Source organism: Melozone crissalis, unplaced genomic scaffold, assembly GCF_028551555.1.
Source record: "Melozone crissalis strain CALT ecotype California unplaced genomic scaffold, PUWL_Pcris_2 ptg000016l_1, whole genome shotgun sequence".
Classification (NCBI taxonomy): domain Eukaryota; kingdom Metazoa; phylum Chordata; class Aves; order Passeriformes; family Passerellidae; genus Melozone; species Melozone crissalis.
In genome coordinates this window covers 228,618-247,330 of record NW_026535794.1, presented here as the reverse complement: position 1 = coordinate 247,330, position 18,713 = coordinate 228,618, and the positions used below count along the sequence as shown (strand labels likewise).

The window sequence follows — 18,713 nt, the reverse complement described above, 5'->3', positions numbered from 1 at the left end:
CACCCAAAGAACCCCTGTCTGTCTGTCTGTCACCCAGAGAACACCTGTCTGTCTGTCCGTCTGTCTGTCTGTCACCCCAGAACGTGCCCCCCCACGCCTGGGAGCTCTGTGGGTGCCCAGCATGGGGACCAGCTCCCAGGGAGAGCCCAGGGTGATGTCTTGCAAATGACACCTGTGCATCCTGGGGCTCCTGGGTGCTGGGAGCCAGCGCAGGTGTTTGGGCTCGTGGAAGCTGTTCAGGAGGAAGGGCCCAGCAATGTCCAGGTGACAGCAGGCAGTGCTGTGTTTAGAAGCCGGCCTGACAGAGCTGCTGGCCCTGGGCAGGCTCTGGGAGCAGCAGCCACGGGGCTCCTGGACGGTCACCGTGCAGCTGCTGGCTCCTTGGCACCGGGGGAGCTGTGTCTCCCCAGCAGCAGGGTTCACAGCAGGCAGCTCTGCCTTGGCTCTCGCCTCCCTTCAAGGACCCGCTGCTTTTGGGAGAGGAGGTGTCCCACGAGCGGGAGCTTGTTCAGCCCTGCTCAGGGCCCTGAGCTGCTGCAGCTTTTGGGGAGGCTCTGGGGAGCCAGTGTGCCGAGGTGACTCACAATAACCCTGGTTTTTATTGGGAATAAATGATGACAGGTTGGCAACAAGTGGCTGAGGGGCAGAGTGACTGATGACTCCTTGGGACACCATTTGGCAGGCAGTTCATGGCATTGATCTGCACTGTGCTGTTGGCCTCTGCAGGGCCAGAGAACACAGGGTCTGCTCCATGCCAGGGTGGCCTCACCCGTCCTGGAGCTCCTCCATGGCCACCCTGACCCACACACTGACAGTTCCTGCCCCATGGCCATCCTGACCCACACACTGACAGTCCCTGCCCCATGGCCACCCTGACCCACACACTGACAGTTCCCTGCCCCATGGCTCCTCCATGGCCATCCTGACCCACACACTGACAGTCCCTGCCCCATGGCCATCCTGACCCACACACTGACAGTTCCCTGCCCCATGTGCAGCAGCAGCAGGGTCCCTCTGCCTGTGAGGGAGCAGCCTGGCACTCCAGGGGAGACCCTGCCCTGTGCTTGGCCCTGGACCCAGGGGGAGCCCAGAAGGGCTCTCCAGCTGGTGCCTCTTGAAAGTTCAGCAAAGCCCCTTCCCTGTGCCAAAATTGGTTTCCTCCACACTGTAAGGGCCTGGTAGCAGCACCCAGCATAATGTCACCAGGAAATATCACCAGACCCTGTGTTTTATTTGCCAAATTGCTCTTTGGCAAATAAAATATTAAAGAGATCCTAAAAAGATCCTCAAGTGACTCTGCAAATTATCCCCTTCCCGACTGGTGGTGCTCTTTTGGCTGACTCCCCTTTATCCTGTTCCCTGGGCGCCTCACCCTAATGAGGAATTCCCAGTTTGCTCTGATCCAGGTGTTTCCCCAAAGCATCTGGGCTGCCACACGTCATGCCATTCTGGTTTTGGGTCACTTTCCATCCAGAGCCACGTTGTCAGCTGGGCTGTACTGAAAAGGCACCGGGGATCCATGTGAGTCTCTTTTGGGGTCCTGAGGAAACTGACAGGGAGAGGGGCTTGGGGAGCTGTCAGCAGTTTGGGGCTCAGTCCTGCAGCGCTGGCCCAGAGGCAGGCGGGGTTTGCATGTCCCCCGTCCGTCACCCCATGCACAGGGAGCACACCCACAGCTGCCAGGGTGTCACCTCAAAGGGATGCAATCCTGAGAGCTCTGGCCTTGCTGGAGCCCCCAGCAGCTCCTGGGAGAGGCAGGAGCTGCACAGCACAGGGTCTGTGAGCGAGCGTGGCTGGGCTGAGAGGGAGCTCCCCAAGCTGGGTGACTCCAGGCAGCTTGGAGGGGCTGCAGGGGCTGGTGGAAGCTGCTCCTTTCAAAATGGAACCCTGGCATTCGTGGCAGCCTGTGCTGCTCCTCACAAGTGTGATGGAAGGGCGCGTCCTGCTGGGCTGGGGCTCCTGGCCTGGCTGTGGTTGGGAGCAGGGGTCACATCTGCACTGCCCAGACCCCTGCAGGGCTTTCCCCTCTGCAGGAGCAGCTTCTCCCAGGCCTTCTGGTTCTGCTTTCTCTTCCTCACCTTCCTCTGCTCCGTGGCTGTGGCCATAACCAGGGCTGGGGGCACTTGGGGCTTGGTGCTGGCACACACTGTCTGAGCTCTGAGCATCCCATCCCGTTATCCCATCCCATCCCATGGATCCCATCCCGTCCCATGGATCCCATCCCATCCCATTCCCATCTCATCCCATCCCACCCCATCCCAGCCCATCCCATCCCATGGATTCCATCACATCCCATTCCCATCCCATCCAGCCCAGCCCAGCCCAGACCAGCCCCATTCCCAGGCCCTCCCACCCCACCCCACCCCATCCCATCCCATCCCATCCCATCTCATCCCCTCCCATCCCATCCCCTCCCATCCCATTATCCCATCCCATCCCCTCCCATCCCATTATCCCATCCCATCCCATTATCCCATCCCATCCCATCCCACCCCATCCAGCCCAGCCCAGCCCCATTCCCAGGCCCTCCCACCCCACCCCATCCCATCCCATCTCATCCCCTCCCATCCCATTCCCGTCCCCTCCCATCCCATCCCATCCCCTCCCATCCCATTATCCCATCCCATCCCATTATCCCATCCCATCCCATCCCATCCCATCCCACCCCATCCAGCCCAGCCCAGCCCCATTCCCAGGCCCTCCCACCCCACCCCATCCCATCCCATCTCATCCCCTCCCATCCCATTCCCATCCCATTATCCCATCCCATCCCATCCCACCCCATCCAGCCCAGCCCCATTCCCAGGCCCGAACTGATCCCATCCCAGGAGAGCAGCGTTGTCCCTGCCTCAGCAGCAGCAGGCTCCCTCCCACGAGGAGGCAGAGAGGAGATGGATGCAGCAGTCAGGAGCAGAGCGTCAGCTAATTACCCTTCCGAGTGTGTCTTGTAAATTAAGGGCTAATTAGAGGCAAAGTCAGTGTCATGGTTTTACACGTGTTTCTGTGGCGCTGAACAAGGGGGGGGGGGGGGGGGGGGAACATGCAGCAGCCGGGCTGGAGGCAGGCAGCGTGGAGGGGCTCTGCGAGGAGGGTCCTGCAGGCTGGGGGAGCACAGGGTGCAGGCCACAGGGCTGGCACCTTGGGGTGCAGGGTCCTGCAGGCTGGGGGAGCACAGGGTGCAGGCCACAGGGCTGGCACCTTGGGGTGCAGGGTCCTGCAGGCTGGGGGAGCACAGGGTGCCGGCCACAGGGCTGGCACCTTGGGGTGCAGGGTCCTGCAGGCTGGGGGAGCACAGGGTGCAGGCCACAGGGCTGGGCTGGCACCTTGGGGTGCAGGGTCCTGCAGGCTGGGGGAGCACAGGGTGCAGGCCACAGGGCTGGCACCTTGGGGTGCAGGGTCCTGCAGGCTGGGGGAGCACAGGGTGCAGGCCACAGGGCTGGGCTGGCACCTTGGGGTGCAGGGTCCTGCAGGCTGGGGGAGCACAGGGTGCAGGCCACTGCAGGGTCCTGGCAGCTCAGGTGCAGGGAGCCGTGTCCCAGCACGCCCTCCAGCAGCACTGCTGGCAGGTGGGGGCTGCAGGGGGGCTCACAGGGCAGCCCTGCAGGGCTGTGCGTTTTAGTGCAGGATGAGCACAGGGAAGAGGAGGGCGGGAGGTACGTGCCGTGCTGTGATGAAGGAGTGGTGGTGATGATGATGATGATGGTGGTGGTGACGGTGGGTGGCAGCCATGCCTGGTGCAGGGCTGGTGGCCACGTCACCCCTCCTTTCAGCACTTGCCTTTGCAGGGGTGTTTGGACTCCTGAGCTGTCCCGTCAGACACTCAGCAGCCCTGGCAACGCTACACAGCTAAATAGCAACACTTGGGTTTTCATGGAAACTGCAAGGACAGAAAATACATTTATGTATGAGCTCTGGGGCTTCACGTGGGGTTTTGTGGGACTCTGCTCTTTCTGGAGGGTGGCACAGCACAGGGATAGGTTGCCCAGGGAGGTTATGGCATCTCCCTCCTTAGAGATGCTCCACACTCATCAGAAACAGGCCAGGGCCACTGGCTCTGGGGGGCTCTGCTTACCCAGGCTGTTCAGGATGATGCCAGGGCTCCCTTCCACCTCAGCCATGCTGGGATCCATGGGAGCCAAGTGCATGTGGTTTCCCACAGGAAGGCAGGTGAGCTGTCCTGGCTGTGGCAGCTCCCACTGAGGACCTGCTCCCACAGGTGTTCCTCTGCTTCCCTGGAAGGCTCCCACTTGCAGCAGCCCCATCAGACCAGCGGTTCCTCACAGCCCAGCCTCATCGTGGCTGCAGGAGCTGTGGGTGTGCAGCACCTGGAGCTGTTCGTGCCCTGCCCTGGGCCATGGCCAGGTGGGCTGCACTGAGAGTCCCAGCTCGGTGTCTGCGCCTCGGGGCAGGGAAGGAGGAGCAGGAGCTTTGTGGCAGGGACAGGGCCCGTTCTGTCAGCCCTGAGAGCTCCCAGAGCTCTGGCTGTGCAGTGGCTGGAGCAGAATGGCCTGAGGGGAGCTGGGAGGGCGCTGGTGCTGGGCAGGTGCAGAGGGATCCCTCGGGCAGTGTCCTCTGGGGCACACTGCCTGCAGACTGAACGGGAGGGAGGCCGTGTGCTCCCTGTCAGAGCCATTTGTTTGCTGTTCTGGGCATTTTGGGTATTCCTGTAATCCAGGAACACTTGACCCATTTTGCCTCACTGAGTGATCTTGTCCTCTGTGACAGTCTCTAGTCCCAAAATCACTCCTCTCTTGGGGCTTCAGGTTTCTGGGCTCAGACGCAGCAGTTTTGAGCTTGTGGGAAAAGGAGCTTCCACCTGCCACCCCCACCTTACAGACATCTGCTGGTTTCTTTGGCACCCTCCATGTGATTTCACACTCTCTCCCAGTGCCCCCAGCATGGCTGGATTTCCTGCCAGGGACGCACAGGAAAGTGAAGCTGAGAGATGAAAGCGGCTGTGCTGGTTGTGGGCTGGGTTTGGGTTTGCCAGGGGCCAGAGGCTCTAGTGAAAATCATGACCGTGAGTTCCAGCTGTGGGGAAGCTGTGTGCCAGAATCCCAGCTGCACATCCCGGGGTGTTGCACTGCAGCCCACTGAGCTGGGCTCCCCTGGGAGGTGCGGTGTGCTGGGCTCTTCCATCAGCACCTTTGGGGTCATGCACAAGCACCCTTGGAAGAGGAGAGCCAGGGAGAGCCTGTGCTCATGTGGAGCCACCCGAGGAGTGTGACATCAGGTACAGCTTTGCCTTCTCTCCCCCAGTGCCTCCAGGGAACAGGCTGTCCATGCTCGTGGGCAGAAGTCAGTCTGTCAGTCAGTCTTTCCATGCTTACGGGCAGCAGTCAGGCTGTCCGTGCTCCCAGGCAGCAGTCAGTCTGTGCTTCCAGCAGTCAGTCTGTCCATGCTCCCAGGCAGCAGTCAGTCTGTCCCAGGCAGCAGTCAGTCAGTCTGTCTGTGCTCCCAGGCAGCAGTCAGTCAGTCAGTCAGTCTGTCCATGCTCCCGGGCAGCAGTCAGTCTGTCTGTGCTCCCGAGGAGCAGTCAGTCTGTCCGTGCTTCCAGCAGTCAGTCAGTCCGTGCTCGTGTCTCTCCTGCAGGTGCTCCCCACTCGACCAGCAGCACGTCCCTGCACTCGGAGCGCTCCATCAGCGGCATCAACCTGGTGGGTTTCAGCTCCAAGCCGGACGGGATGCACCAGCGCTCCTACTCTGTCTCCAGTGCCGACCAGTGGAACGAGGCCGTGGCCATCCCCGGCAGCTGCCCCAACCCCTGTGAGTAGCTGCCCAGCCCCTTGTGGCCGTGTCCCCTCAGCCACAGCCGGGGGGGAGCTCGCTGCGGCCGCGGGGCCGGGCTGAGCTCTGCCCTGTGGCCGTGAGCCCGCAGTGTGCTCCTGGCTGTCAGACACAGCCTCGGGCCTCGCCGGGGCTGTCCCCTCGGTGCGGGTCAGCGGGCAGTGTCCCACCGGGCAGGAAGCCGTCCTGCAAGGCATGCAGAAGCTCCAGCCAGGGGCCCCTGCTCTGCAGCAGGACGGCTCGGAGCCCTGTGCTCTGACCTTGCTCTGAGCTCTGCGTGCCGGGGCGCTGGGGTACGTGCCGCTGCTTTCCCCCATCGCTGCACCTTGCTGGCGCCCCCCTGTCCCACATTTCGGGGCAGTTGAAGGAATAGGAGTGATTCCTGTCTCTGGAGCGCACACCGAGCACGGCCCACCCCCTCCCCCCACGCTCACTCGCTCTCAGTGATGTTTCAGGACAGTTGAGTGAATTAAAATAATTCATACATTTCCCAACGTAGCCACTTTGCCGAATTGGAAAATAAATGCTTTTGTGCTGCATTCATCACTCCTTCGTTCCTGGCTCTGCCGCCGCACTAAAAAAGCAGTTAAATGCACATCAAGAGTGGAGGAGCCATTTCCATGCCTGCTCGCCCCTTGTAGTTCTCATTAGCGCGGCAGCCGCCCCCCCGCCCGCTCCCAGGGGCTTTCGCAGTTTAAAGGAGCCTCTTTATGATCATTACCGGAGTCCGACTGTGCGGGCGCCATTTGCAGCTGAGGAGGCTCCTCATTTGTAACTGTGAAAAACTATCAATTTCAGCGCGCCTGATGCAGCGGCTCCATCATTGGCCCCATCAGCTCCCTGCTGGAAGCGAATTAATCAGACTGTTACTGCTGATGGGGCAGCGCGGGCGCGGGGAGCGGAAGGGCGCAGCGCTGAGCGGGATGTGCCGCAGCCCGGCCTCGGACAGGGCCGGCCGGAGGCAGCGCTGCGAGGGCCGGCACGGCTGGGGCTTGTCCCGGGCTGGGAACGGTCCCGGGCTGGGCACGGCTGGGGCTGGTCCCGGGCTGGGAACGGTCCCGGGCTGGGCACGGCTGGGGCTTGTCCCGGGCTGGGAACGGTCCCGGGCTGAGCACGGCTGGGGCTGGTCCCGGGCTGGGAACGGTCCCGGGCTGGGCACGGCTGGGGCTTGTCCCGGGCTGGGAACGGTCCCGGGCTGGGCACGGCTGGGGCTTGTCCCGGGCCGGGCAGGGTCCCCAGGCTGGGCAGGGTCCCCCCAGGCGGCGCCCGGCCCGCGGGAGCTCCGTGCCCGGCGGGCTCGGCAGCAGCAGCAGCTCCGGTGCGCTCATGCAGCGCCGCACGGGGCACTGCCTTGGCACAGTTTTGTGCCGTGAGCCCTCTGGAGAGCAGCTCCTTGCCCCAGTTCCCTCCTGCACCCGGAGCTGCCTGGCACGTCTCAGCCTTCCTCCCTGTGCAGACCTGGGGCTGGTGTGGCTGTGCTGCGTGTTGCTCTGCCCTGCCCTGCCCTGCCCTGCCCTGCCCTGCCCCGCCCTCCCCTGGGTGGCGCAGGACAGCAAGCCAGCCCATGCCCCCATCCCTCTGTCCCCCATCTCACTGCCACCTGTCCTTCTGCCCCCATCCCTCTGTCCCCTGTCCTTCTGTCCCTGCCCATGGAGGAGCTGTCTGTGCTCACAGCACCTGCATCTATCTGCCTCTTCTGTGCACAGTAACTGAAGACTCAGATGAGAGCTGATCTGCATGGTCTGTTGTAGCAGGAAAAGGAATAATGTTTTTAAACTGAAAGTGGGTGAGTTTAGACTAGATATGAGGAAGAGATGTTTTATTGAGAGGGTGGTGAAGCAGCAGGGTGCCCAGAGTAGCTGTGACTGCCCCTGGATCCCTGGCGGTGTCCCAGGCCAGGTTGGACAGGGCTTGGAGCAGCCTGAGGCAGTGGGAGGTGTCCCTGCCATGGTGGCACTGAGTGAGCTTTGGTCCTTTCCCACCCAAACCATTCTGTGATTCTGTGCTGCTGCTCCTGCCAGTGACCTGGAGGGATGGGGTGTCATCCCCATGCTCACTGTTGTCCTGCGTGCTGGTGGCTGCTCACCCCCTCTCAGGTGCCACCACCCAAGCCCTGTCAGTGCTGCACAGACTGGGCACGGGGCCAGCTGCTCTGGAGGGCCCACAGCACAGCACAGCACAGCACGGGGGCCCCAGGCATTGCCCATCCCTGCTCTGTGTCCCCACAGGCATCCCCCATCCCTGCTCTGTCCCCTCAGCACAGCTGGCAGAGCTGGGCTCTCAGTGTGCTGAGGGAGGGGGCATTTGCTGGGGGCAGTGCTTCCCATACGGCTGAGCTGAGCAGCACAGCCAGCCCTCCCTCCATGGAGGAGCTGAGCTGAGCTGAGCTGGGGGAGGCTGCTCTGCCCACAGCTGAACCCAGCTCTGCCCGGGCCAGGCTCTCTGCTGTGCTTCCATTCCGCATGGCAGGGCAGGTGAGGAGCTTTCCTGTGCTCAGAGCGGGTTTTGGGCACATGGCAAGGCTGTAGGTGCCATCCCAGCTCCTGGGGACAGGCTGCCTGCTCTGGTTGTGCCCTGGAGAGTACATGGAGGAGCGGTGGGATGGGGCCAGACAGTCATATGAACATGCTCCAGCACATTCTACATCTGTCCCTTGTGCAGGAGCTCTGCAGCCCACCTGTGGGGTCCCAGGGCCCCCCTAAGGCTGACTGCTTTGGAGAAGGGCCCAGCAGGTCCCAGGTGTGCCTGTGACAGGTTCCCTTGGTGACCTGGGGCTCTGGAAGTCCTTGGGTGGGTCAGAGGGGTTCAGTTGCCCTCCTGGGGAAGGAGAGAGTGAGCAATGCCTGATCTAACAGAGGGAGTGTGTTCCGTGTGCTGCCCCCACGCCATTGCCACCCCGTCCCCACGCCACGGGGCCCTGCAAGTGCCCAGCTCTGTGCTGGCTGCTGGGCAGTAAGAGCAGGGACGTGGGTGAGGATCCCTCAGGAGCTGCCAGGCTCTCAGCAGGCCACAGGAGGGGAGTGCAGAAATGTGCTACCCTGTCACTGAGCCTGGAGCGGGGCAGGGTGCCGGAGGTGTGGCATTGGGCCCGGGGAGCATCCTGGTGAGCAAGTGGGCAGCAGAGGGAGGATGGAGGCACCACGTGTGGCATGGTAGCACCACGAGAAAGTTCAGGTCCCCTGTGAGATATGGCTGGGAGCTGAAGGTGCTTCACACCTGCTCTAAGCACGGTCCTGTAGCAAGATCAGTAATTTATATTTAGAAAACTGGAGTCTGATTTTATTAGATTTATCTGTCTTAATTGTCAAGGGTGCACTATTTCCCCATGGATAAATAGCAGCAGAAACACCCTACTGGTGTGTGTCAGTGAGGAGAAAGCAGAGCTGGGAGAGCTCCAAGGCTGCGGCCTCTCTGAGCTGTGTGAGGGGACACCAGCTGCACCTCGGTCCCTGCTGGGGCAGCTGCTGCCTCTGACCCTCTGCGCCTCTCTCCACCCCACTTCTGGTGTTTGTCGAGACCACCAAGCCCCAAAAACCAGTCTGAGCAAAGCAGGATGAGCCAAGGGAGCAGAGGATGGGCTGGGGTGGGAGAAGGGCTGGGCAGGTCCCTGCCATCCCACTGCTGGAGCTGCTGCCCTTGTGCAGTGCTGTGCTTCCTTTCTTAACTCCAGGTGCCACACAACAGGGAAATGGGCAGTCAGGACTTGCTGGGGGACACTGGGCTGTGGCAGAGGGCACAGCAAGCTGCCCGGGGCAGGGTCCTGGGCGTGGAGCTGCCATCTGTGCCCTGGGCTGGGTGGACACTGGAGAGGCAGGAGTGGATTTAGGAGAGGGTTAACAGTGCAGCGAGGACTCCTGCGCCTCGTTGCCTTCCCCGGAGTCTGCATTTTTATGCTGATTGGAAGCCTGCGCTGTGTGTGCTGCTGAAATTGAATGTCAGGCTTTTGATTTTGTTGCTGGTCTCTAATGAAATTTGACATTTAATGGTGAGTGCAGCGGCAGCGTGTGTGTGTGTGATCGGAGCTTGATTAGCGCACTCTAATTGACAGTAATTAGGCAGCTCCCTGATTGTTTCTAATTCTGCTATTAATTGTAAGGAACAGTATGATTGAGGATAAATTTGGTGCGTTGCTGCTGGGGATGCAGCTTCTTCAGCTCCGTATCGGAAGCCTATTGAGCCCATCGCGCTCAGGTTCCTGAGTGTGGCAGCCCCAGTCACCTCGTCTGGCAGAGCAGTGCTGGGAGGGCAGGGCTTCTGCGTGGGCTCTGGGGCCCGGCTCTGCCCCACAGCCACATCACCTCCTGGGCTGGCCCTGCCCAAAACGCCTCCCAGCCCCGTGAGGGCACTGCCTGTGAGGGCCCTGCTTCCCCAGGGGCACACGCTGGGGACCCCGGGCTGCTGCAGGGGTGCTGCTGCACGCGTCCGGCTGCGCGGGTGCTGGGGCTGCCCCTCTGGGATTGTTCTGCACGGATCCCAGTCCCAGCCTGACTGCCCCTCTGGGATCATTCTGTATGGATCCCAGTGCAGACTGGCCCAGCCTGGCTGCCCCTCTGGGATCGTTCTGCATGGATCCCAGTGCAGACTGGTACAGCCTGACTGCCCCTCTGGGATCATTCTGCATGGATCCCAGTGCAGACTGGCCCAGCCTGGCTGCCCCTGTGGGATCGTTCTGCATGGATCCCAGTGCAGACTGGCCCAGCCTGGCTGCCCCTCTGGGATCCTTCTGCATGGATCCCAGTGCAGACTGGCCCAGCCTGGCTGCCCCTCTGGGATCGTTCTGCACGGATCCCAGTGCCAAGGGGGTACAGCCTGACTGCCCCTGTGGGATCTGCCAGCCCTCAGCTGCAGTGGGTGTGGGAGTGGCCCTGTGCCATGGGGCTGGCCAGGTCCTGCCCTGTCTCATGGGGTTTTGTGGGTCGAGCCAAGTACCGGAGCTGGCTCCAGAGCGCTTTGTGTCTCTGGGAGAGGAGTGTCACTGTCCCATGTGCATGACTTGCCTTATTTCTCTCCCCAGCTAACGGTACTGCCGACTCCCTCAGCTCCAGCCCAAACATTTCCAGTGCTGCCAGCCCAAAGCTGGAGCCGCCTCCGTCACCACATGCCAACAGGAAAAAGCATCGCCGGAAAAAGAGCACAGGGACAACTCGGCTGGATGGCCCCAGCACGGCAGCAGAAGGTAGGAAGGGTCTGCCTGGGGCAGCTCTGCTGCTCACAGGGTCCTGGGTGCTCTCTGGGGCCTGGGGCTTGGGGTGCTCCTCATGCAGGGCTCAGCGGTGACCTGGGACTCAGAGCACTCCTTGTCCCAGCAGCTTGGGCTGGGGCGGGAGAGGGCTACCAGCCTCTGTCATCTGCCTTTCCCTCCGTTTCCCGCATGTCCTGCACAACCACCATCATGCCTGTGTGTGCTCAGACAGTCACTGGTAATTACAATTGCTAACTGTAGCAGCAGACCTGAAAGTACATCATATGGTTAAGGTGTGCTCTCAGACACTTCCCACTGCAAGGACCTAATTGCATTGACTTGTAAATTGCCCAGACTTTCATAATTTAGAAGACCTGTGCTGGGCACCTGCCTCAAGCCAAGGGTCTTTTGGAAGAGCTGGTCTGCTTCAGGGGAACCCTGAAGGCATGTGCATTGCTTTCCCAATGTTCAGAGAACTGATGGGGTTTGTGTTGAGAAATTCTGGTGTCTGTGCTTGCTGAAGAGGGACCCAAAGCTTGACAGGGAGGCTGCAAGGCATGGGGAAGACGCCAGATTTGTCCAGGTGGAGATGAGCCTGGCAGTCCTGTTCTCTAAAGCCTGCATCATGATATAGCTGCTGGAAAAGTGAGATGTGACTTTATTCTTGGTCATCCTGTCCCACAGCACTAAATAAGCTTCTGCAGTGAACCAAAGTAAAGATACAATTCACAGGGAAGGAAGTTTCAGTACAAGTGTTTGAAGCTAACCGTTGCTGCAAAGCAATCCAGGAAATATTAGTCTGGACCTGAAGGTGCTGCAGCTGTCCTGGCACCTTGCTCCAAGTCACCGGTCTGCCTGCAGTCCAGCAGCCAGGTGTCCCATAGCAGAGCAGCTCAAGTCCTTGTTCTTGGGATCATTGTCTGATGATGTGCAGAGTTGGGCAGCTCTGCTGGGTTTTTTCACTGTTGTAGTTGTCTGCATGTGAAATGCACAAGTCTAAGACAGGCTTCCCCTCTGTGGTGGTGGATTGAGGAACCCTGAGCATCGTTTGAGTCTGTCAAACTGGTGTCCCATGGACAGCAAGAAGCGTTGCCTGTATTTGCACTTTGTTCTTGGCTCTGTGTGTGTGTCGCCTCCTCAGACCCACTGTTGCCCTGCCCAGATTGGTTTGCAGTTCTCAGCCCAGTGCTGGGCAAGAGGAGAGGCTCATTCTTTGTATGAATAGTGGGCAGTGAAGGAGGGCATGGTTTTGCACCCCCACACGTGAGACTGAGAAAGCATGTGCTGAAGTAGTGTGTCCTGCCCTGTAAATAAAATGCCAAGGGAGTTGTAAAGGAGGTCCAAAGCTGGCCTTTGTGATGATTGGGTTTGTGATGTGGACATGAGGGCTCTCAGCTGGGCACAGCAAAGGCCAGGAAGCACAGGACTGGTGTGTCAGTGCTTGCAGAGGAGCTCTGGTCCTGCGGCCGCTCAGCTGATGGAGCGTGGGAGGTGCAGAGGCTGGGACCTGACCTTACACAGAATGGGATGCCATTTCCTAGTGGAAAAGGGAATTGAATGTGGGAACACTTTTATGAAGCAGTAACACAGACTAACCACTGCTTGAAGTCTTAAAATTTGATTAGTTCCTTTTGAACAACACATGCGTGCTTGGCAGAATTCCCAGCCCTCTGCTCCCAGATGCACAGGCTGGAGGGCTGTCACCCTTCCTGTGTGCCCAGGACAGGAGTCTTGGAGCAATCCCAGGTTTTCCATCATCTCACAGGCATATTTCTTCAGACACATGGTCACTCTTTCTGTCCTTCCTGGTTTGGCAGCATCCCTGGAAGGTGGAGTGATGGGGGTGGAGACATGGGGCAAGCATGAGTGCATCAGAGTATTTTTGTTGTTTCCTGTGCTGGTCCTTGGTTGTAGTGGTGAGCTGGGCAGAGGTCTGTCTTACCTGAAGTGTCTCAGGTTGATATAGTTAATTTAGAGCCCTATCAGGTGTTTTAGCAATGTAACTTTTTCCTACAGTGTGCATTCCTCGGCATTTTTCAACACAGAACTTCATTTACCAGTGTCAGTTGCCAAACTTCACCTGTCACTGCACAGACCTTGCACGCTGTGGATCCTCGTGCTGCCAGAACCTCTGGCACCAGTACTGGGAGCAGGAGGAGCCCCCAGTGTCTGGTCTGCAGTGCTGCTGGTGCCACAGGGCTGGCAGCAGGTGGCTGAGCTGCTCTGGGGCTGAGGGGGCACCCGTGACCCACAGGCGCACAGGCAGCCCATCCTCAGTGCTGCGGTGGAAGGAGCAGTGTGAGCACCATGGGAGAGTGAGGGGAGCACGGCACAGCACAGCACAACCCACAGGCACACAGGCAGCTCATCCTCCACGTCTCCAGTGTGAACCCAGGCTGCCCAGGCCCCTGTGTCCTCCTCCAGAGGGGAGTGAGTGCAGCACCTGCTGGGGCACAGTGCTGCCGTGGGCTGCTGCAGGGTGGGTGTCTGGCTTCTGGTCAGCTATTGACAAACTGAACTCACATTTCTTTTTTAACCAGTATATTGGAAAATTGATCCAATTGCAAAATTGGAGCTCCAGAGGCTGGGTCAGTTCTGTCGTGCTCCCAGCTTGCCCTGCATCAACAGGACCTGCTGCTGTGGGCAGCGTCTGTGCCAGCAGAACCATGCTCTGAGTCCCCAGGAGCAGCCACTGTTGCTGCACTTTGAGCTTCCCAGCTTGGTTTTGGCCAGTGCCAGCAGCAATGAGCTGTGTGCCCCATTTTGGCATGAGGGGGACATCCTCAAGAAAGGACCATGTGCATCCCTGTGCTCAGTATGAATTATGGAGCTGGGTCACACATCGTTTCCATTCCCCCCTGCCACGTGCCTGCTGCACAGCTCCTGCCCTGGTACCTCTGGGAGTGACTTGGTTGGTCTCTCTCCTGCTCTGAGCTCCGGGACTGTTCCAAGAACTGATGCAGCTCTGGACACTGTGGTAGCTCATCAGCAAGACCAGGCAGAGGAGTGAGTGACTCTGGGACTGGTGTTCAGGTGCCACCCGTGATGGGTCACTGTCCTGCATGCCAAGCAGAGACTGGCAACAAGCATGAGGAGATGCTGAGCCAATGTCTGAATGGTCCAGCTGTGAACCCTGGGCTGAGCATTGCCCCACACCATGGGCATGGCCAGTGGATTGTGTCGTGGACTGGTGTCCATAAGTATGACTGATACCCCCTTGAATCTTTTTTAGCTGCTTTGAACAGTTATGGCAGGTTTTTCAGAGCAGGGTAATTTGAGGTTTTTGCTTCTGCATAGTCAGCATGGTGAAAGTGTGAAATTGCTGTGCCAGGAGCGGGCTGTCGGGCCCTGTGACAGAGCTGCCATCCCGTGTGGCTGAGCTGCTGTCCCCTCGTGGTGCTCGTCCCTTTGTGGAGGGTTCAGTGTCCTGGCAGGAGCGTGGGGACAGCCCAGTGAGCAGCCCTGCTTTCTGTTAGCTCACTCAGTGTGGCTGTACTGGTGTGGGGAGTGCTGTGGAGGGACACCCCCAAACTGCCCACCCTCCAGGAGCTGCAGGGGCCAGGCAGGGTGTCAGGCTCAGCCTCGGTGGCAGCATCCCTGCGATCCCTGCGGGCAGCAGCAGCCCTGGGGCTACGGAGGGAGCAGGGTTGGGCTGTGCTCGGGCTGCCTGCACCTGCCTCCGCCCGCCCCACGCCGGGAGCGAGGCACGAGCAGCTCAGGTTAGCATCCTGGGAAAGTTGGTGAGGTCTGGGGATAAATTGCCATCAGTTTATCTCATTTAGGAGGTAATCAGAGCCAGGGACGTGCAGAGCAATTGAATCTTAGTTGTTCTGAAGTATCATAAATCAAACGAGCTGTTGCTTTTTTACATGGGCTCATGTTAAAGAGAGCTCTGTGTCAGGCTGCCAGGGAGCATCCGCAAACTATGGCAGGCGTGGGATTGGGCTGCCGGAGATGTCACCGAGCTGGGGAGTGCAGCTCGGGCTGTCAGGGAGCACCCACAGGCTGGCAGACGCGTGTCAGGCTGTCAGGGGACGGAGATGCTCATCCCCTGGTGTAGGTGCAGTGTCGTGCTGCAAGGACCATCGGGAAAGTCTGCTCTTACCAGAGCCCAGCACGGCTCTGTGGCCAGGAGTGCCCTGTCGTGGCGTGGAGCAGCCCACAGCCCCCCTGCAGCCCCTCTCCTGTTTGCCTGGACCCCGGGCCCCTGTTGGTGCTCCCGGCAGGGCCAAGGAACAGCAGACACGGCTGAGGGCAGCGGCACCTTTGCGACGCTCCCTGCTCCACTCTCCCCATGGCTGCCAGAGCTCCGGGGATAATGAACTTCTCATGTGCTTAAAGAGTGATGCAGGGTGCATGGCGAGAAGCTGACAGCCCCTTAATGTGCTTCTCAGTGGCGGCCAAACGACGCGGTTTTGTCTTTGTTTTTTAGTTTTAAAACCCACAGGAAATTGATGGCCAGTAAAGAGTTGTGTTGGGGCGATGTGCGTGATTAATGCCAACTGTCAGGGGCTGTCGAGGCCCATCGTGGCAAGGCAGGAGTGTGAGGCTGAGCCGTGCTCACCAGATTGCTGGGGATTCCAGCTGCTATCGCTCAGCTCCCGCCTGCCCCACACAGCTTTGTCACCCGCGCTTCCTTCCACCAAGCCTCTTAATTCAGTGCTAACAAGTCACTGCAGCTCATTACGGACCTTGGAGCTCCCTGCTCAGTCCTGGCGGGAGGGAGGCAGCCTGTGCTGGGCATTCTGTGGTTCAGCTGGTCCCCTGTCTCCATCAGGTCCCACCCCTTCAGTCTGTGGTTCCTGGGGACCTTACACAGCTCTGTGCTCCCCCTCTGAGGGACCCTCATGTGCACACCCCTGACCTGCCACAAGCCTCTGCTCACACCGTGAAGCCCATGCTGTCTGTGCCCTCCCTCCTGTGACCTGCCTCCCTGACACCTGCACACACCCCCCGGCCCTTCAGCCACCCCCAGGCACACACTGCACCCCACATTGCATCCTCCCTGCCGCGTGCACAGAAACGACGCTGTCGGACCCTTGCGTGACCCCCTGCACACCCCTGTGCAGCTGTGGTGTCCCTTGGGAGCACCTGCCCCTCCTGACACACTGTCCTTGCCCGCACACGTTTGTGACCCCGCCGTATGCCCCCCGGCCCGGCTCAGCGTGCCCCTCCGCGCTCGCGTCCCCGCTGCTGCCGCCCCAGCCCCACGCCATCCCCGGGGCGCTGGGGGCTCTGCGGGTGCCAGGACAGCGGCGCTGGGGGCTCTGCAGGCGCTGCTCCTGCTGCGCGCTCCCGGCGCCCGTCCCCGCGGAGGGCCTGTCCCTGTCGCACTAATACAGGTTGGGAATATTGGGTTTAATGATCTGCAAAATGAGGAGGTAGCGAGCTGACATTTACGAATGGTGCTGCATCCTTCTCTTCCCAGACGCCTGCTAATTTGTTGATATCCCAAACACCTCATAATGATATGGTACAGTCGCAGCTTGCAAACAAGCACCCGAGGCCAGGGGCTGCGGGCTGCCCTGCTCCAGGACCCTTCCACAGGCTTGGCAGCCAGAGAGCAGAGCTGCGGGCCAGGGTCTCCCTGCATGTCTGACAGGACCTGCCCTGGTTCCTGCCGTGTGCCCCACATGCCGGACGCGTCCCCCCACCCCTCCCTGCGTGACTACCCACTCTCCAGGGCATCTGGAGGCACTTCTACTATGCCAGCACAAAGCGGGAGAAGGGGTGGGAGTGGGAGAAGGACGGCATGCAGGGAGAGGCTGGATGTGACTGGGAGATGGTGAAGAGCACAGGTGACAGAGGAAACTTCTGCTTCAGGAGTGGGGCTCAGTGGCAGCTCTGCTTCCTGTGTTGCTGATGTTGAGTGGAATCCTGTTCCTCTCTGCTGGACCTGTCGGGATGCAGGGAAGGTGTCCTGCACTGTCCTGCTCCCATCTGCTCGGGAAGGAGCCTGCTGGGAAGCTGTCTGGCATGGAAGGCTCTCTGCCTGGTGTGCTGGGATGGAGATGCTCCTGCCATCCCCTGTGCTGAACTCTCCCTTCCCACGAGGGAAGAAAGTGCTGCCCTGGGCCTTTGGGCTGGTGTGGGGGAGCTCTGCCCAGTGCCCTGCGTAGACAGGGAATTGCTGTGCCACGTCCAAATGGCGGGAGCGCAGTCCTGCTGCACTTGATGCGGACCAGAGGGACACTGCTCCGTCCTCTGTCCTCACAGAGCTGCTTCGTATCCTGGAGCTTCTGGGGCAGGGGAGCAGCCCCCCTTATTGCTGCCTGTGCTCCGAGAGTGCTGCCCCAGGCTGTGTGGGGGCATCTCGGGTAGGGGTGAGGCACGGGCCCAGCCTGTCCCACACTGCCTGTGTGCACCCCACGGAGAAGCAGGGTGTCCGTGGGAGTGCAGGTGGGAATTGCTGCTCCCATGGCTCCACGTCAGGGTCCTACAGGAGGCTCTCTGGGCTGGGCACCAGTGCAGGGTGTAGCCAGCGCCCTTTGCAGAGCAGGACCAAGCTCTGCCCCAGCCCTGTATTGAAGCTGAGGTGTTTTTAGCTCCCCGGTGCACCCCTTGTGCTCAGAGCTGCACTTCCCCCCACTCAGAGCTTAGAGAGGGGGCTTGGCACGAGCTGTGAAGGCAGCACTCTGTTTCACTGCAGCTCCCCTTCCTTTTCCTCTCTGGCATCCCACAGGTGTCAGTGGGACACGCTGTTCCACTGGGCGCCCTCGCCCCAGGGCTGCCTTGAGCAGCAGGTGCAGGCTCCCTTGCATCCTGGTGGGCACTGCATACTGCATACCCTCCTGCTGTCCCTCTGGTCTGGCACAGGATGTCTCCATCCCTCGTTGTTGGCAGCCCCGTGGTGCTGCCCCCAGGGCTGGGGTGCTGGCAGAGGGAGGGAGCCTGCCCTGGGCTGCTCCTGTCCCTGCCGGCCCTGCCCATGCTCCTGGCTGCCATGGGGCCCCGCTGTCCGGCCGTGCCCTCCTAATGCTGCTCCTGCTCAGAGCCCTGCTTCTGGGGCAGTGTTGGGAGGGGGTCGTGGGGTTAACACCCATTAGCAGAGCCGGCTCACACCACTCTGTTCAGCAACTCTTCACGGAGCTCAGTCTTTAAAACATCATCAAAAAATCATCAAGAGAGAGAGAGGCAGCGCATTCATTTCCACTGCCCACTAATTCTAATGGATCTGGTGTAATGGGCTCCCACCAGCACACTGGGCAGCTGCAGGGCTGGGGCTCTGCCATGGCGGGGCTGGGGGCTCTGCCATACCAGGGCTGTGGGCTCTGCCATGGCGGGGCTGGGGGCTTTGCCATGGCAGGGCTGTGGGCTCTGCCATGTCAGGGCTGGGGGCTCTGCCATACCAGGGCTGTGGGCTCTGCCATGGCGGGGCTGGGGGCTTTGCCATGGCAGGGCTGGGGGCTCTGCCATGGCAGGGCTGGGGGCTCTGCCATACCAGGGCTGTGGGCTCTGCCATGGCGGGGCTGTGGGCTCTGCCATGGCGGGGCTGGGGGCTCTGCCATGGCGGGGCTGTGGGCTCTGCCATACCAGGGCTGTGGGCTCTGCCATGGCGGGGCTGGGGGCTTTGCCATGGCAGGGCTGTGGGCTCTGCCATGTCAGGGCTGGGGGCTCTGCCATACCAGGGCTGTGGGCTTTGCCATGGCAGGGCTGGGGGCTCTGCCATGGCAGGGCTGGGGGCTCTGCCATACCAGGGCTGTGGGCTCTGCCATGGCGGGGCTGTGGGCTCTGCCATGGCGGG

At 60.6% G+C, this 18,713-nt stretch overlaps 1 protein-coding gene across 2 annotated transcripts in view; it reads left to right on the top strand.

The window, feature by feature from the left end:
* The window catches only part of AGAP3 (ArfGAP with GTPase domain, ankyrin repeat and PH domain 3), a 118,744-nt gene that overhangs the window by 93,299 nt on the left and 6,732 nt on the right, over positions 1-18,713 (top strand). For both annotated transcript variants that reach the window (XM_054273911.1, XM_054273909.1), the window contains exons 12-13: positions 5,593-5,766; positions 10,802-10,963. In XM_054273911.1, the coding sequence (XP_054129886.1) occupies positions 5,593-5,766; positions 10,802-10,963 (336 nt within the window). The remainder of the gene's footprint in view (positions 1-5,592; positions 5,767-10,801; positions 10,964-18,713) is intronic.